The sequence below is a fragment of the Diplotaxodon limnothrissa genome, linkage group LG1, assembly GCF_057381915.1.
Source record: "Diplotaxodon limnothrissa isolate DT_005_m linkage group LG1, D_limnothrissa_male_GT1.1, whole genome shotgun sequence".
Classification (NCBI taxonomy): Eukaryota; Metazoa; Chordata; class Actinopteri; order Cichliformes; family Cichlidae; genus Diplotaxodon; species Diplotaxodon limnothrissa.
Window position 1 is genome coordinate 28,336,310 of NC_140596.1, and position 25,909 is coordinate 28,362,218.

Consider the following 25,909-nt stretch of genomic DNA (forward strand, 5'->3'; position numbering starts at 1 on the left):
ATAGATGTTGCACGACAGATGGTCTCAACACCAAAAGCAAAAAAATATAAGTGAATGAGGGGAATAGATAGATTCATTTTTAATAAAATGTGTAATAAAGTGTAATAAAAAAATCTTTAGTGTGATTAAAGTTCAAACTCTTGAGGTGATCTCAACTGCACACCTGCTGAAGTAGGCAAAACTCTACAGTCTCTTTAGCAGACCATCTTCAGCAGCAGTTTGCATTTTGAGATCTTTATCATTTCAACAGCATTGCACTTATTTGCCAGATAGTTTTCCTCATAAGCAGTTATTGATCAGAAACATTTTAATTGCTAATTCTTTGCATCTTGTTTTAAAGGGTCCACGATTTTCTCTTTCGGAGCACGTGCGTGTTTCATGTTGGTGGGTTTCTTTCTGAAAATGTCATTGTGTCACAGACTGTCTGTCTTTTTCTCTGTTTGATCATCGCTGCCAGAAATTCTACAGAATAAAATCGAACTATTGATTATATTGAATCCAGATGCAGAAACGGCGTGTGATACAAAAATACAGCACACACGCTTTTTTGGATTTGATTATACGCGCAGCAGAAAGTTCGTAACGGTAACCAGCACCTGTGATAGAAAAAGTCACGTGACCGGGTGGTTACACTCCATCCGCATCGGATGTGACTGCTTGACTCCAGACAGGCAGGCAGGAGACCTGCCCCTCCTCCTATAGCATCAGCAGCAGCGATGATTCAACGCGTCCGCTGTCGACTCCTTTTTGGATTCACGGCTCAGCAGCTGAGGTCTGCAGTCCCTGAGTGAAGAGCTGAGAGAAGAGCTGGTTTGCTTTCGCAGCAGGAGTTCTTCACCGCTTCAGAGCTTCCATCGAGGGCGCAGTCTGCTCTAGTTTGAGGCGTTTTGCCCCTCTGTCGGTGTTCAGCCAACAGCTCACCTGCAGAGACTCCTGACAATGCCTCGCTCCCGGGCGGAGCTCCCCCGGTAAGCAACCTCTATGGCAGGTTTCACCCAGTTTATAGGAGGGTAGGGGGGCTGGGTGTGAACCGTGAAAAATCTCCTTAGGGCGAGGTTGTAAAATAACGAAATAAACCTGTAAAGAAGAATTACCGCCGGCAATTAGAAAACCAGTGCTGAAAATAGATATTTAGCCTTCTGATTTTATGAGTTAAAAAAATAAGATTTTTTTTAATCCAAGAGTCAGATATGGAATTTTTTTTCTATTACCGTTCCTGACAGCAGTGTATCAAGTAGTTGATCTGACGGGGGGCAGAGAAAAGTCTGAGCGTGTTTAAAATACAAAATTAAGGCTTTTGTCACCCTAACCTATTTACAAGTAACAGAGCTTGTATTTAGTGCAGTAACACTGTTATTGTTATTCCACCACTCTGGCAGGCTTAAGCCAATCCCTCAGGCCACTTTGGGAATTTTCCATCCGAGCATAGTACGCCTGATCTTTGCCCTTGTTCGTGGTATCGGCTGCATTTTTTAAAGTGGAAGATTGTGGCTGCCAGATTTCAGTGAAGTTAAAAATTCTTCAAGTTGAAAAAAAAGAAACTCTCCCGGCTGTAGCGATGTAATCTGAAATGCATTCTAGATGTTGTTTTTTAGTTATGTTTGCTGAGGGGTCCGAACGTCCGGTCACGGTATGATAAATTTGATCTTTTCAGTGCTGCTGTTCACTCACCTCTCCTGCCTCTTCTCCGCAGGTTGACCGGCCTCCTCGTTCTCCTTTTTCTTCTACCTGTTTTCCCGTTTTCCTCATCATCCTCCTCCTCCTCCTCCTCTCACCCTCAGTGGGTCCTCCAGCGTATCCCTGTGGTCATCCCCCAGCACACGGAGGCTCGGCCGGCCCCTCATTTTCTGTCTCAGGCCCGCTTGGACGTCACCTCAACCTGTGACCCCGAATGCCACAAGAAGGCCCCTCATCCAAGCTACTGGGACCTGCGGAGTCTCCTGGCATATGAGACTCTCCACTCTAATGGTCGGCTCACTGAGACTGCCATTAGGATCTATGGCTACAACCCCAACTCTAACACGACCCCAGCCTACTTAACTGGGTCCTCAGGCAAGGCTGAGAGGTCACATGTCAGAAGAAAGCGCCAGATCTTTGGCCACGATGGGCGATTTAGCATTGCTGGGCAGGACTTCTTGCTTAAATATCCATTCTCAGTGGCTGTCAAACTGTCCACTGGGTGTTCTGGTACACTGGTGGGAGACCGTCATGTTCTCACAGCTGCTCATTGTGTTCACGATGGTAAAAACTATGTGAAAGGAGCTCAGAGGCTCCGGGTTGGCTTTTTAAAACCTAAGCAACGAGACACACAACAGTCTTCCTTCCACCTTCTCTCCAACTTCACCAACCATGTTGAAGGAGGTCCGAGTCCCTACGCACCACCTACCAGTGACATAATGAAGTTCCAGTGGATCAGAGCCAAGCGCACCCATGTTCCCAAAGGCTGGATAAAAGGGAATGCTAATGACATAGGAATGGACTATGACTATGCTTTGCTTGAACTCAAGAAACCCCACAAACGGCGCCACATGAAGCTGGGAGTCAGCCCCCCCGCTCAGGGACTGCCTGGTCGCCGAGTCCACTTCTCAGGATTCGATAACGACCGGCCAGGACAGCTGGTGTATCGGTTCTGTCGTGCCGGCGAGGAGACTTCAGACCTGTTGTACCAGCACTGCGACGCTCAACCCGGGGCTAGCGGCTCGGGAGTCTACGCGCGGATGTGGGCTGGTCGACGCTGGGAGCGGAAGGTGATAGGTGTGTTTTCCGGGCATCAGTGGGTGGAGCGACAAGGTGCGTCCCAGGAATTTAATGTAGCAGTGAGAATCACGCCTCTGAAATATGCTCAGATCTGCTACTGGATAAAAGGAAACTTCATGGACTGTAGGGAGGGGTGAAAACAAAAACATGAGGACCACACAAGGGGTGTAAAACCACAGCCACAAATCCCTTTGGCATAACAGGAGCCACACTTTTCAACCCCACTGCCCACAGCACTGATATGTTAACATAAATATGCCAATATCTACACGCAGACGAGACTCAGATCCAGTAATGACATGACAAATGGGCCACTTTAATTTGTGCCTTTGCTTAGTTTTTGATATCAAGAAAGTATTTTTCTCCCTTTTAGAACATTTATCAGGATAACCAAGTTTTATTTGGACTCATTTAATCTGAAACATGGACTGATGGGGTGGGACCAGAGAAACTGTTTATCTAGACACTGCAGCATTTTAACTGAGCTAATACTAAAGATTGCACTGTTTTCTCTACTGAAATTTATATTTGTGAATGAATGTACAAGTCAGCTACCAAAGTTGCCAACTGTTTCCTTCCAAACCTCTCAGTGGAAACAGTAGTTATCTACAAGCATAGCATGCTTTATTTACAGTGGGAGGCGGGGTGGAAGCGTTTTGCAGGTGTTGATATTTCAGGACTTTTGCAAGTCTGCAGATTACTTGGTAAATGAAGCAGTTTGTGGAGTGTTGTTTATTGCCAAGCGCCATCTGCTGGCCACATAAGAACACTGCAGGTGTCCACATGAACATGATGGCATCCCAAGTTAGTTTAGGCCTACATAAGCACTTTTTACTTATTTGTGACATTTCTGAAGAAACCAGAAATCTGTCAGATTTAATGAAATATATGCTTTGAAATAAGGCAAGTGTCTTCTATTTTTTTCCCAGTCTGCTCACAAGACAAATTAAAACAAACACAACGTTGGTTCGACAAGTTTTTATTTCCAATTTCAAAAAAAAAAAAAAAAAAAAAAAAAAAAAAAATCAGAAATGCTGTGGGGAACCTGAACACTGTAAAAAGCCGAAATATGAGGACCAGCTCCTTTGACTTCTCCAGCACTGACATACTCAACGGGTTCATCACTGACTCTGAATGTGGAAACGTGGATATGTCATGTTTTTTTAAAACCATTTGAAGTAAATGAGCAACAAGTTGACTAAAATCGAGAGGGTAGAGCAGTAATAAATTTAGAATCTATTCATATCTCAATTCTTCAGCTTTTATTCAAAGCAGACTCTCCACAGAAGCGGGAGTTAGAGTTAAATTGTGTCATTTCAGAATTGCCCTGGGCAAATTAAAAGATGAGAGCCATTCAAAACTCATTTCAGCAATGGCGCTCAACTGAAGGCAACAGCACGGAGAAAGAAAGAAAAAAAATAAAAAAATACCGATTCACATCAACAGCACAATTCAGCTGCAAGACTTTGCTACATTCAAGTGTAAAGTGACCACAAAGTATAAGCACCAAAGAAAGGAGAGACGTTTGCAGACAAACTAGAACATGTATGACATGTGAATTAGAGGATCTGTCAAACCTGTGTGCTCCACATGTACACTGGTTCATCTCAAAGGTAGCAATGTGGGAAAAAAACTCCACTTTGTCAAACTAAAGTTTAATACTGCCTGAAGTTACGCACTGGCTGCAGACGGACGCTGGTGATGGAGAGGTGGAGGAACATAAAGGCAAAACTACTGACGGGTAAGGTGATGATCGCAAAGTGTAGCTACACAGAAAGGCAACAACAATGCAACCTGTTTGTAACACCATTCCGGTAACTGAGAATACATGAAGTGGCTGTCTTTCCACACCCTGCGATTACGCATTCAGTCCCCACTGAAGTGTCACTATTAAACACCCTCTGCGTTCAAACCTAAATGAGAGCATGGTGACAGTGACTTATTTGCAGTGGGTCAAGGGTGAGGATGAAGGATGTTCCAGTCCACAACAGACACAGACCTGATGTGATACAGTCCTATATCCCATCATACTTGAAACATTCAAGTGACTGGATGAACATTAAGTAACATGGTGTATTGTAGCCAGATTTCAGTGTGTGAAAGTGTGCTCAGGCATCACCCTCTCACAGCAGCAGCCTTTCTCACTTTAAGTACTGTACTTGGACTTTCATGAGTGCGCAGTGAGTTTAACGATGCCAGACAAAAGATTTTGTCTGACGCTTGTGAGGTTGTTGCGAGACTGGTGCTGTTACTCCACCCTCCAGTTAGCCAGTGATACGAAGCAAGCAGATACTAACTGTGAAAACGTGGTTAGAAGCTGAATGAGAAGAACACGGCATTGTCTGCGGAGGCCGCGGATTGGAGTACCAACTGTGTTTTTCTTCCAGACTGCTCTCGAGTCAGTTTGCATGAACAGTTTATTGGACTTTGAGTAAAAAAATAACAGACTGAGACTTTGCTTAAAGGAATACTTACTCTTAGGAAATGTTCTCATCCTTTTACATTTAGATAATAAGATTCATATCACACTCTTGCCTCGATAGTAGCTTCAGCTGACTTTTTAGCGTAGGTTTAAGTATTTATACAGTGGAACAGCCAATCCTGCACAAACCAAAAATCACTAAAATTACCTACAATGACCCCCTAAAGCTCATTAATATGAACATGTTTCACATGTACCGACTGGACAGATTTATTTTTACCCTTTGACTTTTGTTTCAATTAAATAAATAAATATAAAAAAAATAAAAAAAAGGTTTCACACACAGGGAATCAGATTCTGCCATTATGTTAAAGCCATCTCAGAGATATAAACAAAAAGAGTCCTTTAGGGTCACTACAGAGGTTGCAGCAGTGGAAACAGTGATATATCTAACACGGACGCCTGTACAGGAGCCCTTGGTGTTTAAATTTAAACACACTAGGAACCTTTAAGTGTTGCTTTTCTTTAGAGAGCTAACTTTGCAAAGGGACATTTAACCCAAATCATGAAAAATGGCCAATCCCCAAGTAAATAAAAACAAAAGGGGGAGGACAAAACACAAGCAGTCTACTAATGTGCATCTTTGTGACGGCAGAGACTTGTAGCAGAACAGCAGGATTTGACTCCCAGGTATGAAAAGGTACGGTAAACATTTGTCAGACTAGCCATTTTTCTTGCATTTGCTAATGTTAACAGATTGAGTGTCTAACTTTGATCAAAAGACAATAAGCACATTTCCCAAAAATCCCAAATTATTCCTTTTAGAGACGAAGAGCTGCACCAATACTGAAATGAAGGAATCGTGCTGATGCCCCCAGAAACGACTGGTTCCAGATTTAAGACTGAAGCAGAATAAAGGACAATCAGGACCCAAGCATGAAACCTCCCTCTGCTCTGAATCGAACGCCTGTTTTAACAGACTGTCAAAGGCAAAGTCTGTGCCGTCATTGGCCGCCTGCACTTAAAATATCTTTGGTGAAAAGTCACTTCCTGGCATTCCCTGACTTCCCTGTCACCTAGCAACAACATAACACAACATGCTAATGACATGAGCGTGGTAATGCCCGGTGTAACTCGAAATAGTATACAAAATAAAAATATTCTTTTAAATAGGTCTATATATAAACACTGCATTAAAAATTGAACCGTATCAAAACACAATTATGAGTCCCTTAATCTCCAAGCGCCTTCCACTTCCATCAGGCCTCCATCTGTCTCGCCTCCGCGTCCAGAGTTTGTAGGAGAGGTCTCGCCGTGTAGTCTTTACTGTGACTTGAGCCCCAAACTGTTGGAGGACAGAGGGTAGGAATAGGCTTTGCCCAGCACGATGCGGTCTCGGAGTAGTTTGAAGAGGACATAGTAGTTGCAGAAGAGAATAAGGCCCAGAGACAATGTGTGGTTCCAGCGCTCAGAGCGCAGCAGAGAGTATAACTGGTACAAAACCACGCTGGACTCGATCCAGATCAGCAGGTTCAAGATCCGCAGCGGCTTGTGGAACAGGAACTGGAAGCCAAACAGACACAAAGAACGGGGGGAAAAAATGACAGAGTGTCATAGATTAAAAAAATAAAATAAAATAAAAAATTCAATATGTGCAGTGGTTAGCGCTGCTGCCTCACAGCAAGAAAGTTCTGGAAACCTGCTGATGGACTGGAGCCTTTCTGGTTGGAGTTCCCCTGTTAACACCGTGCCTGCACAGGTTTCCTCCCACACTCCAAAGACAGGAAGGTTAACTGTTAAATTTAAACTGGCTGCTTATGTGAATGTGAGAGAGTGTGGGTTTCTGTCAAAGTGCCCAGGATTGGCTATAGCTTTGTGGGGTGGGAAAGCAAAAACAAAACAAAACAAAAAAGACTGAATAGAGTACACATGTATGGACACTTAGCAGGTTAGTGTGGCAGACAACTTGACCTGCTGTGGACTGTGGGAGACAGCCAGGACACTCAGAGGGGGCGGCGGTAAATAAATACTCAGAAATGTTGGGCACAACCAGGCGCCGAGCAGCTTCCTAATCACTTCACCGATGTGTGAATCCAGCTGTTTCAGGGAATCCCATTAAAGATCACATCTTACTGCATGTTTTTCTTCTCCAATATCTGTTTAAAGACAATATCTGTGGTTGAGCAGCCACACAAATTTTGCCGCTGTGCTTGACCACAGGCTGATGATTTTTTGAAGCTCGGCTTCAGAGTCAGCGAGAAGTAAAGATGCTAGCTCAACTCTATCACTGAGTGAGAAGTGCCAGACATCAGCGCTTCTGTACCGGCAGTCTGAACACAGTGCATTAGCCTCTGAGGAAACTCGTACTTTACTCACTTTATTCACTTGTTGCAGTAGTTTGTGTTTAGACATGGGCCTCGTGGAGCTCTGTTCTAAACATCTGGGGTGCAGACTCAGTGAAGAGCTACATGATGGACGCAGCAGTGATGTCAAATCTTGTTTTTGCTGACAGGTAAGAGCCCAAACCATCATTAGTGTTACTGTGGACCCTTCTGTCTGAACCATTCAAACAGCTTGATTTTCAAACCCCAGCCCAAACATTCATACCAGGGCTCGGTAACCTGCGGCTCTTTAGTCCTTATACTGCGGCTCCGCGTGGTTTGGGAAAATAAATTAGAAGTATTTAGCTGAAGTGTATTTTATTTATGTTAGTTCTTTTTTAACTTAAGTTCTAAATTCGAAGATTATTGTGATATTGAAATAAAATAATAAAATTACATTCTATTATTTTTTCATCGCTCAAAATAAGCGTCACACTCGCGGAAGCCGGTGTACCCGCCAAAACGGCATGCATTTTTCGAGACTTTCAACCCCAGGTAGGCCAATTATGGATCTTCGGATCCACATTATGTCAGCAGCTGTTCTCCACCGTGGACTATGTTAAAAACAAACACCGCTCGCGCCTCACAGATGACAGCTTACAGTCCTGCGTAAAGATGAAAGCCCCGATTTGCAGACACTGTGCACAGAGGTTCGGGACCAGAAGTCAGGGCACACCCGACGATGTTTGCATGAACATGCTTTTCAGCATCTCTTTATTGACCACTTTTCACACACGGTTGCTGACGCTTACAGCCGGCTGTAGCTTTTCAGCTCACAGCCCGACACACACCAACACAACAGCACAGATGTAAAGACGGCGAGGCGTGATTGCGGGTGCCACTCCGGTGCTTCCGCCTCCCCTGCAGCGGCGCTGCAGACCACGCCCTGCTACACACATTAACCAGGTAAAATACATATTTAATCAGAATTTTGCAAATATCTATTTTTCATTTTTTTAGCAGCATGGTGCATTTTTTGCCAATTATTTTTTAAAAGTCAGGTCAAGCCTCGAAAAGCCCAAAGACGATATATCTGTTGTGAGCCACCACCCTTATATATAAGGGTGGTGGCTCACAACAGATATATCGTCTTTGCTGGATCATTTTAGTTCAGTTTTCCTTTAGTTATATTTCTGTAAAAGTTCAAAATGTGTTAATTACATAAATAGGATGTAATTTTCTCTGAAGCACTTCATGGATTTCATAAGCAACACACTTTAGTTGTTCACACAAAGCATAAAGGTAAAAAAACAATATATACGGTGTTATCTTCATTTTAGATGTCAAAAAGTATTTGCGGCTCCCAGTGTTTTCTTTTGCGTGGAAACCGGGTCCAAATGGCTCTTTGGGTGTTAAAGGTTGCTGACCCCTGATTCATACCATGATCCCAACACGCTATATGGGCCTCTTATATAACATCTTATGATTTTCTCCAAAGCAGTGATTTGTATTTTCTGGAACAGTGGGACGACTTCAAAGAGGAGAGATTGCTGCTTTCCGGTTTTCCCGTCCTGTTTTGTCCTTGAATCCAGTATTTTGTGTTAATGATCTTTTTTTTTTTTTTTTTTCAACTAAGTGCAAAAGTCTGTTAAAACCCCCAAAAATAAAAATACATGTAATACCGTCTCTATTGTTTGTTTTATGCAACTTAAAATGTGGCACAAGTCATTTCTACCTGATGGATTGACTAAAAGAGTTTGTCATTATAATTTATTCAGGTCTACTGTATTAAACAAACAGTTTTTAGAATATCGCTCTTAAATTCAGGACAATTGTGAGAACACGGCATCTCCTCAGGAGAAATTGTTGGTTTCAACAGCAAAAACAAACACAATTCTAATTTCGTCCACTCGGCAGAAACAAGTAGTAAAAATCTCATTTTAATTGGTAAAGCTCTAATGTCCCGTTTCAATAAAGGCAGCATGAGGTTGTGCTTAGTTTATGAGTACTCTTATTTCCAAACACATCATCACTGCCCACACAAAAACACAAAGCCCAATCAGCTGATCAGAATTAAGGTCCGTTCACGCTCACACAAATACACAGAAAATAGCTCCAACACGGTAATTTACCTTGGCAACATGTAAATAAAGTGCTTGAATTCACTGGAGCTGAAAACGTTATACATACCAGTTTCTCCTAAAAGACATTGACCGAGTTAACACTAGACTAACCTGCTGAATGTTGATCATAATCACAGATCAAACAGAAGACTGCAAAAAATAATCACCAAGCAAACAATAACTGAAAAATTAGAGTTGAACCAATTTCAGATCTTCTCTTTGATCTATAACATGAAGTTTTGTACAAGAAATCAACACAAGTCAAAGTTTTTATGAGGAAAGCGCCACCTCTTGGTGACACTCTGCAACTGAATTTTCATAATCAAACGTAAACACGCCTGAGTTGGAGGGAGGAGGTTTCCCAGGAATCATGAATAGGCTTGGGTGTGTCTGTACCTAAACCTGCCTTCAGTGGCGATAAGCTAGTACTCTTCTAATGCTTGCAAGTAATCAAATACTGCTGCAAGAGGGACACTGCTGAACAGCACAGAGCAGTGACTACATAATAAGGAAGGCAGTTCCACCACAGCTGATGTTTTTTGTTTGTTTTTTCCTCATTTCTGAACACATTTGAAAAACATTTTATTAGAGATCAGAAGGGAATAAGGACCAAAACTATAAACTGAAAAATGGTGAACATCAGTGTAGTTAATATGGGAAATTCACAGGTACTCACATAAAATCTTGCATGGGAAACATCAGAGGGGAGAGCCACATTATAGGGACCGACCGCCTTATACAGACTTCGACTATGTCGTACTAACACCCCCTGAGGCCAAATGGTGCTTTCTGACCACCTGCAAAACATTAACACCACAGTTATACATAACCTATTAAATAGACATTTCTAAACTTGTCTAAGTACACCAGAGTGTGCGCACACTGGGCCACTCACATGTGTTGAGGTGCGTTACTGTATGAGCCGTGCTCCAGCTTCTGCCAGCGGCCGAGGTGAGCCGCCGAGCGATGAAGCAGGTCGCAGTAACTGGGGGGCAGCAGCTGGCTCATCAGCATCACGAATGCATTGATCCACACCATGATGAGATGCTCACATGACCACCGCATGTCATAGTACTGGGTGCTCTGTAGGAGTAAGAAGAACGAGTAAGAAACCAGAAGCAACCCTACGCAACGCGAAAGGTCGGGAATTTATGACAGAGAAAGAGACGCAAGTGAAACACCCACCTCAACGAAGCAGAGGGGCAGAAAGGCTACGTAGTAAGCGCTGAAGAGCGAGTTGAAAAGCACTTCCTTGATTCGCCGGTTGAAGTCGCTCTTCAGCTCCTCCACCTCTGCTCGAATCAGCTCTGGTGTGTGAGAGTGTGTGGGTGGCGGGCAGGTGTGTGTGGGCGTGTGTGGGGGGCTGGAAAACTGCTCTCTGAGGTTCTCTCGTAATAGGAAGAGGAAGTCGCGTGGTCGGAAGAAGGGGGTTTCTGTTAGGTCGGTCTGCTGGTGGTCAGCCGTGTAATCACAATCGGCTGGTGCCACCTGGCTTTTCCCTCCCTCTTGATGGAAACAGCAGAGTGGGACATAAACACCGAATCTGGGGATGAAAAATAAATAAATGACACAAAAGCATTTTTTTTACCTTCAGATGAGGATGAGATGGTAAATACAATGTCTACATAAACTTACAGCTATCTGAACCACTTCCTTTAAAAAATATCTGGTTAATGGCTAGAAAATGTATAGTAGCCAAATTATTCCTTTTCCAATGCTTTTAAGTTTAGGATTTTTTCCCACTGCTGCAGCCATAAACCGTGTATGCGAGCAAGGTTTTTACTTTTACACAGTCCAATCAGAAAAATGTCTTTTAGAATTTGATGCCAAAGCAAGCAGGAAAAAAAGACAATTTAAGTCCTGCTGACAGAGGTTCATTTGACAGTTGTGGCGACCATTTGTGGGAAGCACTTCAGATAAAGCGCTTATCAGATCACCACACAACCTGTGCACATTTTTTACAATACTTCATTCAGGAGCTGCACAGCCCAGTTTCTGTTATTTCTTATAAAGCTACTGACTCTTATTCCAAATATAAAAATTATCCCCATTTTTTACAATTTGCATGCATTGCGCCTCTGATAGCAGACTTTGACTGCTTCACTCCAGATAATTCAAAACACTTAGAAATACTTTGCTTTGAGACAAATTATTCAGTGGTAGACTGGCCTTTAGAGAGTGAAGTGGACCAAACACTCACGGATATCCCAGGAAGAGGAGGTTAAGAACAGAGTTTTCCTTGTAGAGGTTGACCAGCGTCCAGCACAGCACCCAGCCGCACAGGGTCAGCAGGCTGAGTCGAGCTGCGATTAGAAGCACGTAGCGCAGCAGAGACCCCCCGCTGCACTGAGACACCTGGGCGAGACAGAAGCAGAACAACACGCCGTTATGAGAGAGAGCACGGCAGCCACACTGACATCATGAGGGATCAGGTCCCTACAGTGCAGAACAGATTTGCTCCACTATCAAAGGACCCTGGATCTATATCGGACAACCATCCATCTAAAAGCAGCGAAATAAGGTCTGAAAATCTGTTAAAAAGTGAAAGGCCACAGGGAAAGCTAAAGGCTAGGCCTGAAACTCTGATTGTGGGTGACTCTGCCGTAAAGGATGTACAAAGGATGTGCGGTAAGAACACTAAAGTCCTCTGCTTTCCTAACGATATGGTCAACAACCTGAAGGAGAGAATTCTTCAAATTGCAGATGAATATCCAACTGTGACAAACATTGTTCTGCATACAGGGTCAAACGATGTGTCCAAACAACAGTCGGAGGTTCTGAAACGGGACTTTACTGGATTATTAAATACTGTAAACTCTCTGAATGCAGCTGTATTCATCAGTGGACCTGTACCGCCGGTCAGAGGAGGAGACGAGAGATTCAGCAGGTTGTTTACACTGAATAAATGGCTTATATCAGCATGTGCTGACCACTCAGTGCATTTTATCGACAACTTTAATATTTTTTGGGAACGCAGGCATCTGTTCAAAGCAAATGGATTTAATTTTAACAAGTCAGGGGTGAAACTGTTCACCTCCAACTTGTTTTATTTCATACGTCATCCATCCGTGCTTGGTGCCAAGGCTGAGATAAACGAGGAGTTATCTCATAAAGAGGAACAAACAGTACTCCAAGAACAGACAAAGCCCAGCAGAAACCTTGAGGAGGAGCTCCATTTGCCCCCACCCGGGAAGAGCCTCAGAAAGGAGAGACATCTAAGGCAAGAAGAGGGGTCCCTATTTGCCTCCAACTCTCTCAACAACACCAACGACCAGGACAAGGGACCACGACCTTCCCCAGTCCCCCAAACCCCTGACAGGCCATCACCCTCCTCCCCCTCCCTTTCTCCCTCCTCCCCACACCTGAAATTCACTGAGGTGATGATGGAGCGGGTCAATGCTGGGCTCAGATCTACCCCCCGTCCCAATCCCTTTTTGTCCCCCATAAACCCCCCACCAGAGCGGCCAAAGGTTCGCCATCGAGCCCCACCCTCAACAGAGCAATCGAAGTCACATTGCCCAGCCTCGCCCCCCTTAGTTCCTCTTCATGCCCTGTCTCCGCAGTCTGATGCGTGATGTGTGAAGGGTCCGGGCTGTGAGGATTATGGCAGTGATGACTTTTCCCAGGAGAAGCTGGGACCCTGTTTACTAGAAGGTTTTAAAATTTCTGTACTTTTAGGTGACAGGAGACATGTGGCCTGGTCAAAACACAGAGAGCTGCACTCTAAAAGATCTTTAAACATAGTAAACATACCTTGTGTGCCACAGACTACTCCCAAACACGAGGGGACAAGTAATACCTCTAAAACACTTAAGTTGGCTTTATTAAACATTAGATCTCTAGCTGGGAAAACATTTTTAATTAATGATTTAATCACTGAGCACAGCCTTGATTTTATGTTTTTAACTGAAACTTGGTTGGACCAAAGTAACAGTGGAGCTGTTCTCATCGAGACGACCCCTCCTAACTACAGTTTTATCAGTGAGGTCAGGGCGAGCAGGAGAGGAGGAGGGGTTGCTGTCTTATTTAATGAATCATTTCAATGTAAGCAGCTATCTCCTGGAAGTTTTCAGTCTTTTGAATATGTGGCTTTACAGCTGAAGGCCCCATCCAAAGTTGTGTTTCTTAATGTTTACAGGCCTCCCAAATACTGCACAGACTTTTTTAATGACCTTAGTGAACTGCTGTCTGTGATCTGTGTTGATTTTGACTGTGTAATTATTGCTGGGGATTTTAACATTCATGTGGACAACCCTCAGGACAAAGGGACTAAAGACCTGAGTAACACTCTGGGCAACTTTGGGCTGACTCAGCATGTAACAGAGGCCACACATAATAGAGGACACACTCTTGACCTACTGATCTCCAAAGGCCTGAGCATTTCAAAGGTTACTGTGTCTGATGTGGGCCTGTCTGATCATTACTGTGTTTTCTTTGAAAGTAAAATCTCAGCCCACACAAATATATCAACAACAGTGATCACAAAACGGTGTATAACTGAAGACAGTAGTGCAATTTTTAACCAGGTCTTCCCATTAACACCTGACCTGCCCAGAGGGTCAGTCAATGAGCTCGTCAATAGCTTCAATGCTAACATGTTAAATGTAATGGACACTATTGCTCCCATTAAGGTGAAGGTTATCTCTGGAAGGAAAAAGTCTCCATGGAGAAACTCCACACTGGTGAAAAAAGAAAAAAGAGAGTGTAGGAAAGCTGAGCGCAGATGGAGAAAAACAAACCTCCAGGTTCATTATGACATTTATAAAGAGAAACTTCACAATTATAATTTACAACTGAGGAATGCAAGGAGGTCCTACTTCTCTGACATCATCACTAAAAACAGCCATAATGCTCGGGTCTTATTTTCTACAGTTGACAGGCTAACAAACCCTCCTGTGTCAGTGGCAGCTGAACTTCATTCGACCATGGCCTGCAATGACTTTGCCAAATTCTTCACTGAAAAAATCCAAAAAATTAGACAAGCAATTGGTACATCAACAGCAGATCCAGGATATGTACTGTGTCCACCAAAAAACTGTTTAAACACCATGAAACAGTTTCAACCTATTAACAGCAAAGACCTGGAGGACATCTTAGGTCAACTGAACTCCTCCTCCTGCTGTTTAGATGTCCTGCCAACAAGTTTTTTCAAAAAGGTCTCAAAGACTTTAGAGTCAGACCTGTTACAGATCGTCAACTTTTCTTTATTATCAGGTGTGTTTCCAGAATCACTAAAAGCTGCTGTAATCAAACCTATACTGAAAAAGGACAATCTTGACAAGACACAAATGAACAACTACAGGCCGATCTCAAATCTCCCGTTTTTAAGTAAGATCATTGAAAAAGCAGTTTCTCAACAGCTCAGTTACTTCTTAAAACAGAATAATTGCTACGATGCCTTCCAGTCAGGTTTTAGACAGAACCACAGCACTGAAACCGCTCTGACCAAAGTGTTTAATGACATATGTCTGAATACAGACAGTGGAAAAATGTCAGTCCTAGTTTTACTGGATCTCAGTGCAGCATTTGATACAGTTGACCACAACATATTACTCAAACGACTGGAGAACTGGACAGGTCTTTCAGGAACTGTACTAAACTGGTTCAAAACATACTTAGAAAACAGGAAATACTTTGTATCAATAGGTAACTTCACATCTGAGCAGACAAGTATCACATGTGGAGTTCCCCAAGGTTCCATCTTGGGACCCCTTCTGTTTAACATCTACATGCTCCCACTGGCACAGATTATAAACAACAACAAAATAAACTATCACAGCTATGCAGATGACACACAAATATATATCACAATGTCACCAGGAGACCGAGGCCCTGTACAGGCTCTTGGTAAATGCATTGAGGAAATCAATGACTGGTTGTGCCACAATTTTCTCCAGCTAAACAAAAACAAACCTGAGGTAATAGTCTTTGGCGCCAAAGAAAAACGATTACAGGTCACCAGAGAACTTCAATCTATACATCTAAAAACCACAAACCAGGCGAGAAATTTGGGTGTAGTGATGGATGCAGACCTAAACTTAGAAAAACACATTAAGACAATAACAAAGTCAGCTTACTATCACCTCAAGAATATATCAAGGATAAAAGATCTGATGTCTCAACAGGACCTGGAAAAACTAGTCCATGCATTCATCTTTAGTAGGCTTGATTACTGTAACAGCATCTTTACAGGTCTACCTAAAAAAATCAGTCAGACAACTACAGCTCATTCAGAACTCTGCTGCTCGAGTCCTCACTAAGACCAAAAAAGTGGACCACATCAGTCCAGCTCTGAGGTCCTTACACTGGCTGCCTGTCCGTCAGAGGATAGACTTTAAAGTTCTGATGCTGGCCTATAAAGCTCTGAATGGTTTAGGACCAAAATACATCAATGACCTCCTGACCCAGTATGAACCATCCAGATCCCTCAGGTCATCTGGATCCGGTCTTTTATCAGTTCCCAGAGTCAGAACCAGACACGGAGAAGCTGCATTCAGCTTTTATGCTCCTTATATCTGGAACAAACTCCCAGAAAGCCTCAGATCAGCTGAAACACTCAGTTTATTTAAATCCAGGTTGAAGACTCACCTGTTCTCAGCTGCATTTGAATAAAGCACCAAATCCACACTTTAAGCTTAAATTTCAAAACTTACATTTAACTACTGATTTTATCTACTGTTCTGATTTTATCTGTTTTGATTTTATATACTGTTTTGTTTGTTTGTTTGTTTGTTAATTAGTTAGTTAGTTTATTTGCTTGTTTTAATCAATTTTAAATCATGCTTTTTATTTGTTCTTGTTTCTAATGTCTCTGTAAAGCACTTTGAATCACCTTGTTGTTGAATTGTGCTATACAAATAAACTTGCCTTGCCTTGCCTTACAGTGTGCTTGCTGACTGCTTACAGAGATCGAATCTGTGTTTACCTCAGAAACAATTGTCCAAACGAGCCTCCTGGCCAGCATTACTGTGATGAAGATAGCCAGGTGGTAGTCCATTAAATGAAAGTTCTGTTGTGGGAAGATAAAAAGATAGGGGTTTGTTTCTCCACAGAGAAATTGTTGCTTATTAAATTAAACCTCTTAATAAGAAAGTCGCATGTTATGAGTTGGGGAAAGACAGCAACATATTGATGCAGTTTTACTTACAGTTTTAAAACTGTGATAACAGAAAACTGAAATGATGACCTATTTTTTAGGACTACTGAGGGAACTGGTGGGAAAAGAGTGTGTTATGTGTTCTTACGAGTGAGGTAGAGGCAGCAGGGTGGCTGTATGGGTACCACCACACTGTCCTGTAGATGTTTATGTACTGGACAAACAAGGCCACCAGCAAATAGAGAAAAAGCAGGAACTCAAACAGCAGACTGCTGTCCAATGGCAGCTCGGGGATCCTCGAGTGACGCACTGGCTCCGGAGTAATGAGGGCTGAGATGGGTGGAGCAGATAGACCCAGCGTGTTACTGCTCCTGGAGGGAAAAAGAGAAAAAAGAAAGCACGCAACACAAGGAGAGAGAGAGAAATATAAATACTCAAACACATCTGGGTGTGTGATTAAAAATGTGACACCTACTGCAAGGTGTGTATGCAAACAAAGTGGGATGTGGAGACTAGTCTACAACACCCTGGCAACAAGTGGTTGTTTTTTTTGGCTGCAGCCAGGTGAACTCATTCCTTGTAACCTCCTTGTGATCACCAACTAGTCGGGGGTAGGGATGGGTATCGAAAACCGGTTCTTGTTGAGAACCGGTTCCCACTGTTTCAATTCCTTGGAATTGTTTGCCATTTTTGCAAACGATTCCCTTATCGATTCCAGTCGCCCCGAATGACGTCACCCGTTGCGGAGCGTCATTTACCTGGCAGGAAACACGGCGCCTAAGCGGCTCAAACGCTCAAAAGTTTGGTTATACTTTACGAGAACGGGTGACAACAGGACAACTTGCAATACTTCAAAAGTAGAGATTTCATTTAAGGGAGGAAACACTACGAATATGCAAAAGCATTTGCTCACAAAACACACGATAACTTTAAATGAATGTCGTGTTTTTAATTCCGCTCCGGACTCGTGAATCTCAACCCAGCAGCAGCGGTAACGTTTGCACGTCCTCTCCCGTTAATGCGGCAGGTAAATAATCAACTAACAGTGCATATTATGTTAGCGCGATCTGCCTTATTACAAAACCTGCCATTACTGTGCATTTAGGTGACCATGATGAGAGAGACAGAGTCTGGCTGGCTCAGATGCTGGCAGTTGTCGCTGCAGTCTACCGGTAGCGTCTCCTTTCAGGCCAGGATAGATGAATGTCACCGAGCAGTGACTAAGTTTGTGATAAAACGCTTGCACCCATTTGCCACAGTAGATGCCCCGATTTTTGGTAAGTGAAGGTGTTTAATCGTAGGCAGGGACATTACTGGATATTCTTGTATAATTGCTACAAATAATTTATGTTATACTTTGTTATTGCTACAGAAGAATATTTATTTTATTATTTTACATTTACAATTTTTTTTCCTGGGGACCCTGTGACACCCCATTGAAGAGCAGTAGGCTGTGGATCTCTTAAGATCTCACTGTTGGGTTTGTAAGGCCATGTTACTCCTAAATTTCTATCTTGTTCAAAGAGAAGATATAAAACAAAGCGCTAAGCTAATCGACCTTAGTGTTCTCCTTTTTAAAAAGAATCGATAAAGAATCGAATCGTTAAACAGAATCATAAATGGAATCGGAATCGTGAAAATCTTATCAATACCCATCCCTAGTCGGGGGGCAACAATCCAAGATCCTATAAGTTGATCGTTGGTTTGTCTACATTACAACAAATGTTTTGCTCAAAGCACAATAATAGCAAACATACAAAAATAACAGTTGCAGTGAATTTCTGAATCGAAATTTGACCTTCAAAATTATTCTTTAGTGGTCTTGTAAAGAAGCTGTCAGTGGCCAATGTTCATGTGCATCACAGGTTAAAAGAGTGTGATGATTCATAGTAAATGTCTCATTTAGATGAAAATGATTCAGAAATCTTGATGACACATGAATCATGTATCATCAAGATTTCTGACTTTCACCTCACACAGAAAGTTGACATAATACAAGAAAAAAGAAGTTCTATATTGTGAATTGGCTCAGAATTTCTCAATCAGTCCATTCCTGCTTTAAATGCATTAATGAATCAAAACCTCTTTATTACTGCATCTTGACAGCACTGAGAGGCTCTCTGTGTACATACCTGTTCCTGAGGCCTGTACCATTCCCGACGTTTCCTCCGACCAGAGTCTGCAGGGACGGCAGAGCGGAGCGACTTAGCTGCTGTCTGCTGGGACCCCTGCGACCCCCTGGCATGGTCGCCTATTACTGTGGCAACCAAGGGCAGAGCCCACCAACCAAAAGCCACTGGGACTTCCCCCTTCCTCCTCAGTGAGCCACCATGTACTGCCAGGCCACTGTGAACCAAACCAGAAAAGAAGACAACGTTTCATAAGACAAGACAGATTATGAAAAACCCGCAGCACACCATTCAAACTGAACTGACAAAAACCCAAAGCCCTCTACTCAGCGAGAACGGAGCTTTGTCATTTTTTTGTTAAATCGTTTTAATTGTATGTAACTGTTTTCAGAATGAAAGGCAACTTCAACAAGAGTTTACAAGCTTGTCAAAGCTGCTGTGTTTGATACAACTAGCACACTACTATGTAATGTCAATCACATTTGAACTATACTTGAAATAATCTGTTAAAACCTAAGAGGGATAATAAACAAGGTTGTCTTCATTCACATATAAAACACTTACAGGTCCTCTGAGCCATCTTATCTACAATAAGCAGAATTTCGTTGGAATGTTGTGAGGACAGTTTCTAGCTGCTCTTTTAACTCACAACCTTATTTCAATGACAGAAATGGAACAGACAAATTATCTGACACACTTTCGATTACAACACAGTGAAAGTTCCACCACAAACTATAGCCACTCAAATGAGCTCACAATTTTTTTATTGAATGATAAAAAAAAACCAAAAAAACCCAAACAGTAAAACAGAGGTTAAGACTTACAGGGAGTGCAGAATTATTAGGCAAGTTGTATTTTTGAGGAATAATGTTATTATTGAACAACAACCATGTTCTCAATGAACCCAAAAAACTCATTAACAGCAAAGCTGAATGTTTTTGGAAGTAGTTTTTAGTTTTAGCTGTTTTAGGGGGATATCTGTGTGTGCAGGTGACTATTACTGTGCATAATTATTAGGCAACTTAACAAAAAACAAATATATACCCATTTCAATTATTTATTTTTACCAGTGAAACCAATATAACATCTCCACATTCACAAATATACATTTCTGACATTCAGAAACAAAACAAAAACAAATCAGCGACCAATATAGCCACCTTTCTTTGCAAGGACACTCAAAAGCCTGCCATCCATGGATCCTGTCAGTGTTTTGATCTGTTCACCATCAACATTGCGTGCAGCAGCAACCACAGCCTCCCAGACACTGTTCAGAGAGGTGTACTGTTTTCCCTCCTTGTAAATCTCACATTTGATGATGGACCACAGGTTCTCAATGGGGTTCAGATCAGGTGAACAAGGAGGCCATGTCATTAGTTTCTCTTCTTTTATACCCTTTCTTGCCAGCCACGCTGTGGAGTACTTGGACGCGTGTGATGGAGCATTGTCCTGCATGAAAATCATGTTTTTCTTGAAGGATGCAGACTTCTTCCTGTACCACTGCTTGAAGAAGGTGTCTTCCAGAAACTGGCAGTAGGACTGGGAGTTGAGCTTGACTCCATCCTCAACCCGAAAAGGCCCCACAAGCTCATCTTTGATGATACCAGCCCAAACCAGTACTCCACCTCCACCTTGCTGGCGTCTGAGTCGGACTGGAGCTCTCTGCCCTTTACCAATCCAGCCACGGGCCCATCCATCTGGCCCATCAAGACTCACTCTCATTTCATCAGTCCATAAAACCTTAGAAAAACCAGTCTTGAGATATTTCTTGGCCCAGTCTTGACGTTTCAGCTTGTGTGTCTTGTTCAGTGGTGGTCGTCTTTCAGCCTTTCTTACCTTGGCCGTGTCTCTGAGTATTGCACACCTTGTGCTTTTGGGCACTCCAGTGATGTTGCAGCTCTGAAATATGGCCAAACTGGTGGCAAGTGGCATCTTGGCAGCTGCACGCTTGACTTTTCTCAGTTCATGGGCAGTTTCTCGATTCGAATTTTGAGATGCTGCCCATTTCATCTCCAGTCTATGTAAAAGCGGCTATAGAAATAGACACAGAGATCCCCTTTATCTTTTCAGAGGCTACACTCTCCTGTCAAACTCCCTGTTAAGCAAGGCAAAAAGACCCGTCATTGCTCTCTGACTGCACAGACAAGAAAACCTGAACGTAAGCAGTTGGGCATGCTTACGCTGATTTTGGGAAACAAATGCCCAGAGGCGTTTACAGAGGGATTTTTAAGTGTCTTCATGCCAAAGAATTCAAATGCTAACACACCTCTGAGGGTGTCTGCAAACGTGTTTAGTGAGACTGATATACACAGAAAATGACAACCTGCCAGACAAAACCTGCTCTCTGCTCCTTTAGAGAACACAAACAAATGTCCCCGTGCTTACTCATATCTGGCCTAATTCACAGACTGTTACTGATTACACCTGAGCTTTTTCTATCAAGGTGCCCAATGAGCTGTGGTAATAGGTCAGCTAGCTGATGCTCTGCAGCACACATTTATAAAACAGAAGTCCACAGATACACAGCTTATTTTAAATTTAAAGTTTAAACGGTTCCATATTTAAAGGATTAAAATCTGAAGTGGGAGCACGCAAGAGTCACTTTTTGTTTTGTTTGTCTGTTTTGGTTTTTTTTAAAGTGCATGTGTGCGCGAGTGTGTGTGTTTTAAAAACAATTTCGCAACCGTTTTCCACAAATCTCCAAGATCTCTGAAGTCATGTCAACCAAAGAGTTGTAGCCTTACAGATATTCAGTTTATGGCACATTTAAAACAGTAAACAGGTCACATACAAAAAGTTGTAACTGGTTCATTTTTATAAATATTAAATAAATATTTGAATTATGTTCCACATAAACCTTTCACAATAAAGCTCAAGATCCTGTTGAGACTTTTCAAAATAAACTGAATCACGTGAAAGAGCAGATTATTTACAGATGAGAATTAAAAAAGAGCCGCCAGGTGCTAAAAAATAAACCTTAGACTCAAACGTTAGAACAGGCTTTTCCCCGCAGCACTCCGTGTAATAAATACAAAGAAAACGGTGGCCGTTACAACTTATGTCTAAAAATGTATCGTTTCATGCATCGGTTAAAACACTCGACTCCGGGTAAAGGACGCGCAGCTGGAAACACTTCACGCAAGTCGAGCTGCCCGAGATTCACAGAATTTACAGAAAATGTTACATTTTTGTGATTTTTATTGTTATCGGGACGATAGAATTCTTATATCGGGATATGAGATTTCGGTCATATCGCATATCATACTTTTCAGACTCACCTATTCTTAATGGAGACGTTCACACTAACCAACAGTAGCAATTTATATGTAGTAAAGTGCAATAAGTGCAATAACATCACGTATATTCTATAAAAGAAAAGGGGAATTCAATGTAAGACACTTTTAACAGCTTAATAATTTAAATAATTTGTAGTCAGTTCCAGATTTTTAAGAATTTGCTGCCGTTTTATCTCGTGATTACTAGTCACTTTATTAGGTACACCTTACTAGCACTGGGTTGGACACTCCTTTGCCTTCACAACTGACATAATTCTTCATGGCACAGATTGAACAAGGTGCATGAGAGATTCAGATTTTGATCCATACTGACATGCCAGCATCACATAGCTGCTGCAGATTTGTCTGCTGAACATCCATAACGCAAATCTTCCTTTCTACTACGGTCCAAAGATGCTCAACTGGACTGAGATTTGGAGACTGTGGAGATCATTTGTGCACAGTGAACTCAATGTGATCAGAAGATGGCCAAACTGTGATCATAAAGGCATACACAAGTTCAGCAACAATACTCAGCTGGTTCTAAAAGGCCCGAAGTACAGCAAGCAAATACCCTACACACCATTACACATCAGTTTCCTGTTTTCAGTTGACAGAAACAGCACCTAGTGTGGTATTCTGCCACCATAGCCCATCTGCTTCAAGGTTGGAGGTGTTCAGAGATGCTCTTCTGCACATCTTGGTTGGAGCAAGCTATTTTTTTTAAGTTACTGTTGCCTTCCTATCAGCTCAGAGCAGTTTGGCCATTCTCCACTCTTGGCATCTTTCACAAGAAAACTGCCACTCACTAGAAAGTTTCTATTCTTCTGACCATTTTCTGTAAACCATAGAGATGGTTATGAGGGAAAATCCCAGTAGATTAGCAGTTTCTCCATTGCTCAGACCAAACTGTCTGGCACAACCATGCTACTTTCATCATCATCTTTGTTCCTCATTCTGATGGTTTGAACTTCAGCAGGTCGTCTCGATCATATCTACACAACTAAATGCAGAGTTACCACCCTGTGATGGACTGCTTAGATTTTTTGATTAAATATCTGAGCGATTAGATATTTCTGTCGACAAGGAGTTGAACAGGTGTTCCTAATGAAGCGGCCAGTGAGAGCATTCATATGATTCTGAGGGTTTCAGCGTTTTGTTTTTCCTTCTTCTGTCAAAGGTATGGTGGCATTTATGAGTAGAAAACAGGCTGGGTATATGTGTGAGCCTGTTCACTCATCATTATAGATATACCGTAAAACATGAAACGCATACTAAAAACTAAAATAATGATAACCTACAATAAAAAGAGACACTTGAGACTTTCCCCCCATTATTTTCTTGTTTGCTTGTTGCAGGGCTGCAAACAACAGAACATACAAACCTCCAGGAAGTGTAGCTACAACTCAAATCCTTGTCACTCTCATTATATAGATTCTTATGATTACCCAGTGACTTAAAACACACACACACACACACACCAAGAACGTAGTTTCTCATCAACCAGTGACAGACTTCTAAACGAAAATTAAACCAGAGCCAGATAAGCAGCAGCCTCTATGTATACCAACATTTCCTTTATGCTGATGGAGCTTGTGAAACATGATGGAAAAGATAAAACAGTTTGCTCACAGGCCACTGTGCGGCATCAATATCGAGCACTGGAGCTGACTGTACAAACAGGAAACCGACGTTAACTCACGCACACGCGACTCAAACAGAGCGCAGGGACGCAAGATGACAACTCGAAAAAAAAGAAGCCAAAAGTGAAAACGGGAACTGAGGCGTACAGAAATGAACTACAATGAAGGGATTGCAGGATGGTGTTTAGCAATTTTGTGGAAGTGGAACGTGTTTCTTACTTTAAGCGCGACTCCTTATAATTGTGAAATGCTTTTGTTGCACTCTGCACAACATTTTGTGAGACGGTGTTTTGGGTTTTTATTTTTTTGTTCTTCTTGGGGGGGGGGGGGTGTTAGACTTGCTAAGACGTGCACTGAAAGCTGCTCGTCTGGATCATGACATCAGGCGGCGTTGTCATTTTTTAAGACTGCGGAAACTTGGGAGCGCACTTTAAAAAGAGCGCTAAAACGGACACAGGCAATAGCTTTTAGCTCGGTGGCAAACGTGGACAGTTTAAAAGCTGTGTAAAAGCCGTCGTTACTCACAAAACATCGACAACATGCGGGCGGCTGAGCTGGACGAGGATGCATCAGTCAGTTGTGCGGCGAGTCCGGGCAGTACCGAGCATTTCTCCGCCTTTCAGCTTCAATTCCCTGGACTGAGCTGCTGTGGCGACGGGCTACAGCGGCGAGGGCGACACCGGGGGGGTCGCCTTTTCTCAGGGTGAGAGCACTAAACGCCACAAAAAGTTAGCCCTGGGCTGGAAGAGCAACAGTGTAAATGCGTTGCACAGAGACCGACGTGGCAAACCCGCACCGCCTCTGCGCGTGTCGTCATCAGCGCGCGACTAAAGCAAGCTGCACAGTCGCAGTTTGATTAAAAAAAAAAAACTTACCAAAAAAGCTGATCTGGAGTCAGTGCATCGTTTTTTCATCTTTTATTCTTAGTGATCATCTCAATGCTGCACTTCACTCATGTACTGTACTATCAGAACATTTTGCATGCACACGATTTTACTGCCCATACTGTTGTTTGTAGTGACAAACTATTCAGCTGTCTCTCCTACTGCCCTACAATGGTAAAATACATAAATAACAATCATAATAAATTATGGAATTGCGATTGAAGATAAAATTTCAAAAGAGAAAAAGAAAGAAAAAAAAATCGAGATTAAATATATCTTTCTAAGAATGTAATTCATATTCACCATAATAAAAGTAATTTAAGTGACTTTGAACAATACGTCTTTTTGCTGGCACCACATTACTTTTTAATGTTTTTTGCATAATTATGTGTGTGCAATTTCTTTAGCGCAGTATTTCAGAAACTGTTTATCTACTGGGATTTGCCCACACAAACATCTCAAGGGTTTACAGAGAGTGGTTTCAAAAAAGAGAAAATATCCAGTGACCAGCAGTTCTCTGGGTGAAAATGCCTTGTTGATGTCAGAGGAGAATGGCCAGACTGCTTTGAGGAGACAACAATGGTTGAAAGAGCCAGTTGTTCCAACCAAGGTATGCAGAAGAGCATCTCTGCATCACCAGGTGTGGTCTTCTGCCTGTACACAGCAGTAGAAGATCACACCTGGTACCACCCCTGTCAGCTAAGAACAGGTAATTGAGGCTACAGTTCACTAAGGCTCACCAAAACTGGACAAGAGAAGATTGTAAAATTGTTGCCTGGTCTGAAGTTTTTGTTTTGTTTTGAATTTCTGCAGAGACAACTAAATGTTAGGAGAATTTAGCATAAACAACATGAAACATAAATCCATTCTGCTTTGCATCAGTGCTTCAGGCTAATAATGGTCTAGTGGTGTAGGATATTTTCTTGGCACACTTTGGACCTCTTGGACTCAGCATTGTTTAAATACTACAGCTTGCCTGAGTATTGTTTGTGACCATGTTCGTTCTTTTATGACCCCACAATGCCAATCTTCTAATGGCTGTTTGCAGCAGGACAACGTGTCATGTCACAAAGTTCAAATCATCTGAAATTAGTTTACTGAACATGAAAATGAGTTATCTGTACTCATTCACAGTCAAAAGATCTCAATCCAGTAGAGCACCTGTTGGAGGGGGTAGAACAAAAGAGTCTCATCTTAGATGAGCAGCTAACAAAGCTGCAGCAACTGTGTGATCCTGTCATGACAGTATGGAGCAAACT

At 42.4% G+C, this 25,909-nt stretch overlaps 2 protein-coding genes across 2 annotated transcripts; one reads left to right on the forward strand and one right to left on the reverse strand.

Moving 5' to 3' along the window:
* Window positions 1–764: 764 nt before the first annotated feature.
* LOC146639925 (serine protease 23-like) lies at window positions 765–3,597 on the forward strand. Its single transcript, XM_085356561.1, has 2 exons — window positions 765–968; window positions 1,694–3,597. The coding sequence occupies exons 1-2, from the start codon at window positions 940–942 to the stop codon at window positions 2,892–2,894; spliced, it is 1,230 nt and encodes a 409-aa protein (XP_085212687.1). The 5' UTR covers window positions 765–939; the 3' UTR covers window positions 2,895–3,597.
* Window positions 3,598–4,015: 418 nt separating this feature from the next.
* On the reverse strand, window positions 4,016–24,547 carry tmem39a (transmembrane protein 39A). The gene is made up of 9 exons (XM_085348348.1): window positions 24,292–24,547; window positions 18,852–19,065; window positions 16,868–17,090; window positions 16,549–16,632; window positions 11,824–11,978; window positions 10,809–11,166; window positions 10,519–10,706; window positions 10,300–10,420; window positions 4,016–6,742 (listed from the first exon to the last, which is right to left on the reverse strand). Exons 2-9 carry the CDS (start codon window positions 18,962–18,964, stop codon window positions 6,503–6,505), a joined length of 1,482 nt encoding a protein of 493 aa, XP_085204474.1. The 5' UTR covers window positions 18,965–19,065; window positions 24,292–24,547; the 3' UTR covers window positions 4,016–6,502.
* Between the last annotated feature and the right edge of the window lie 1,362 nt (window positions 24,548–25,909).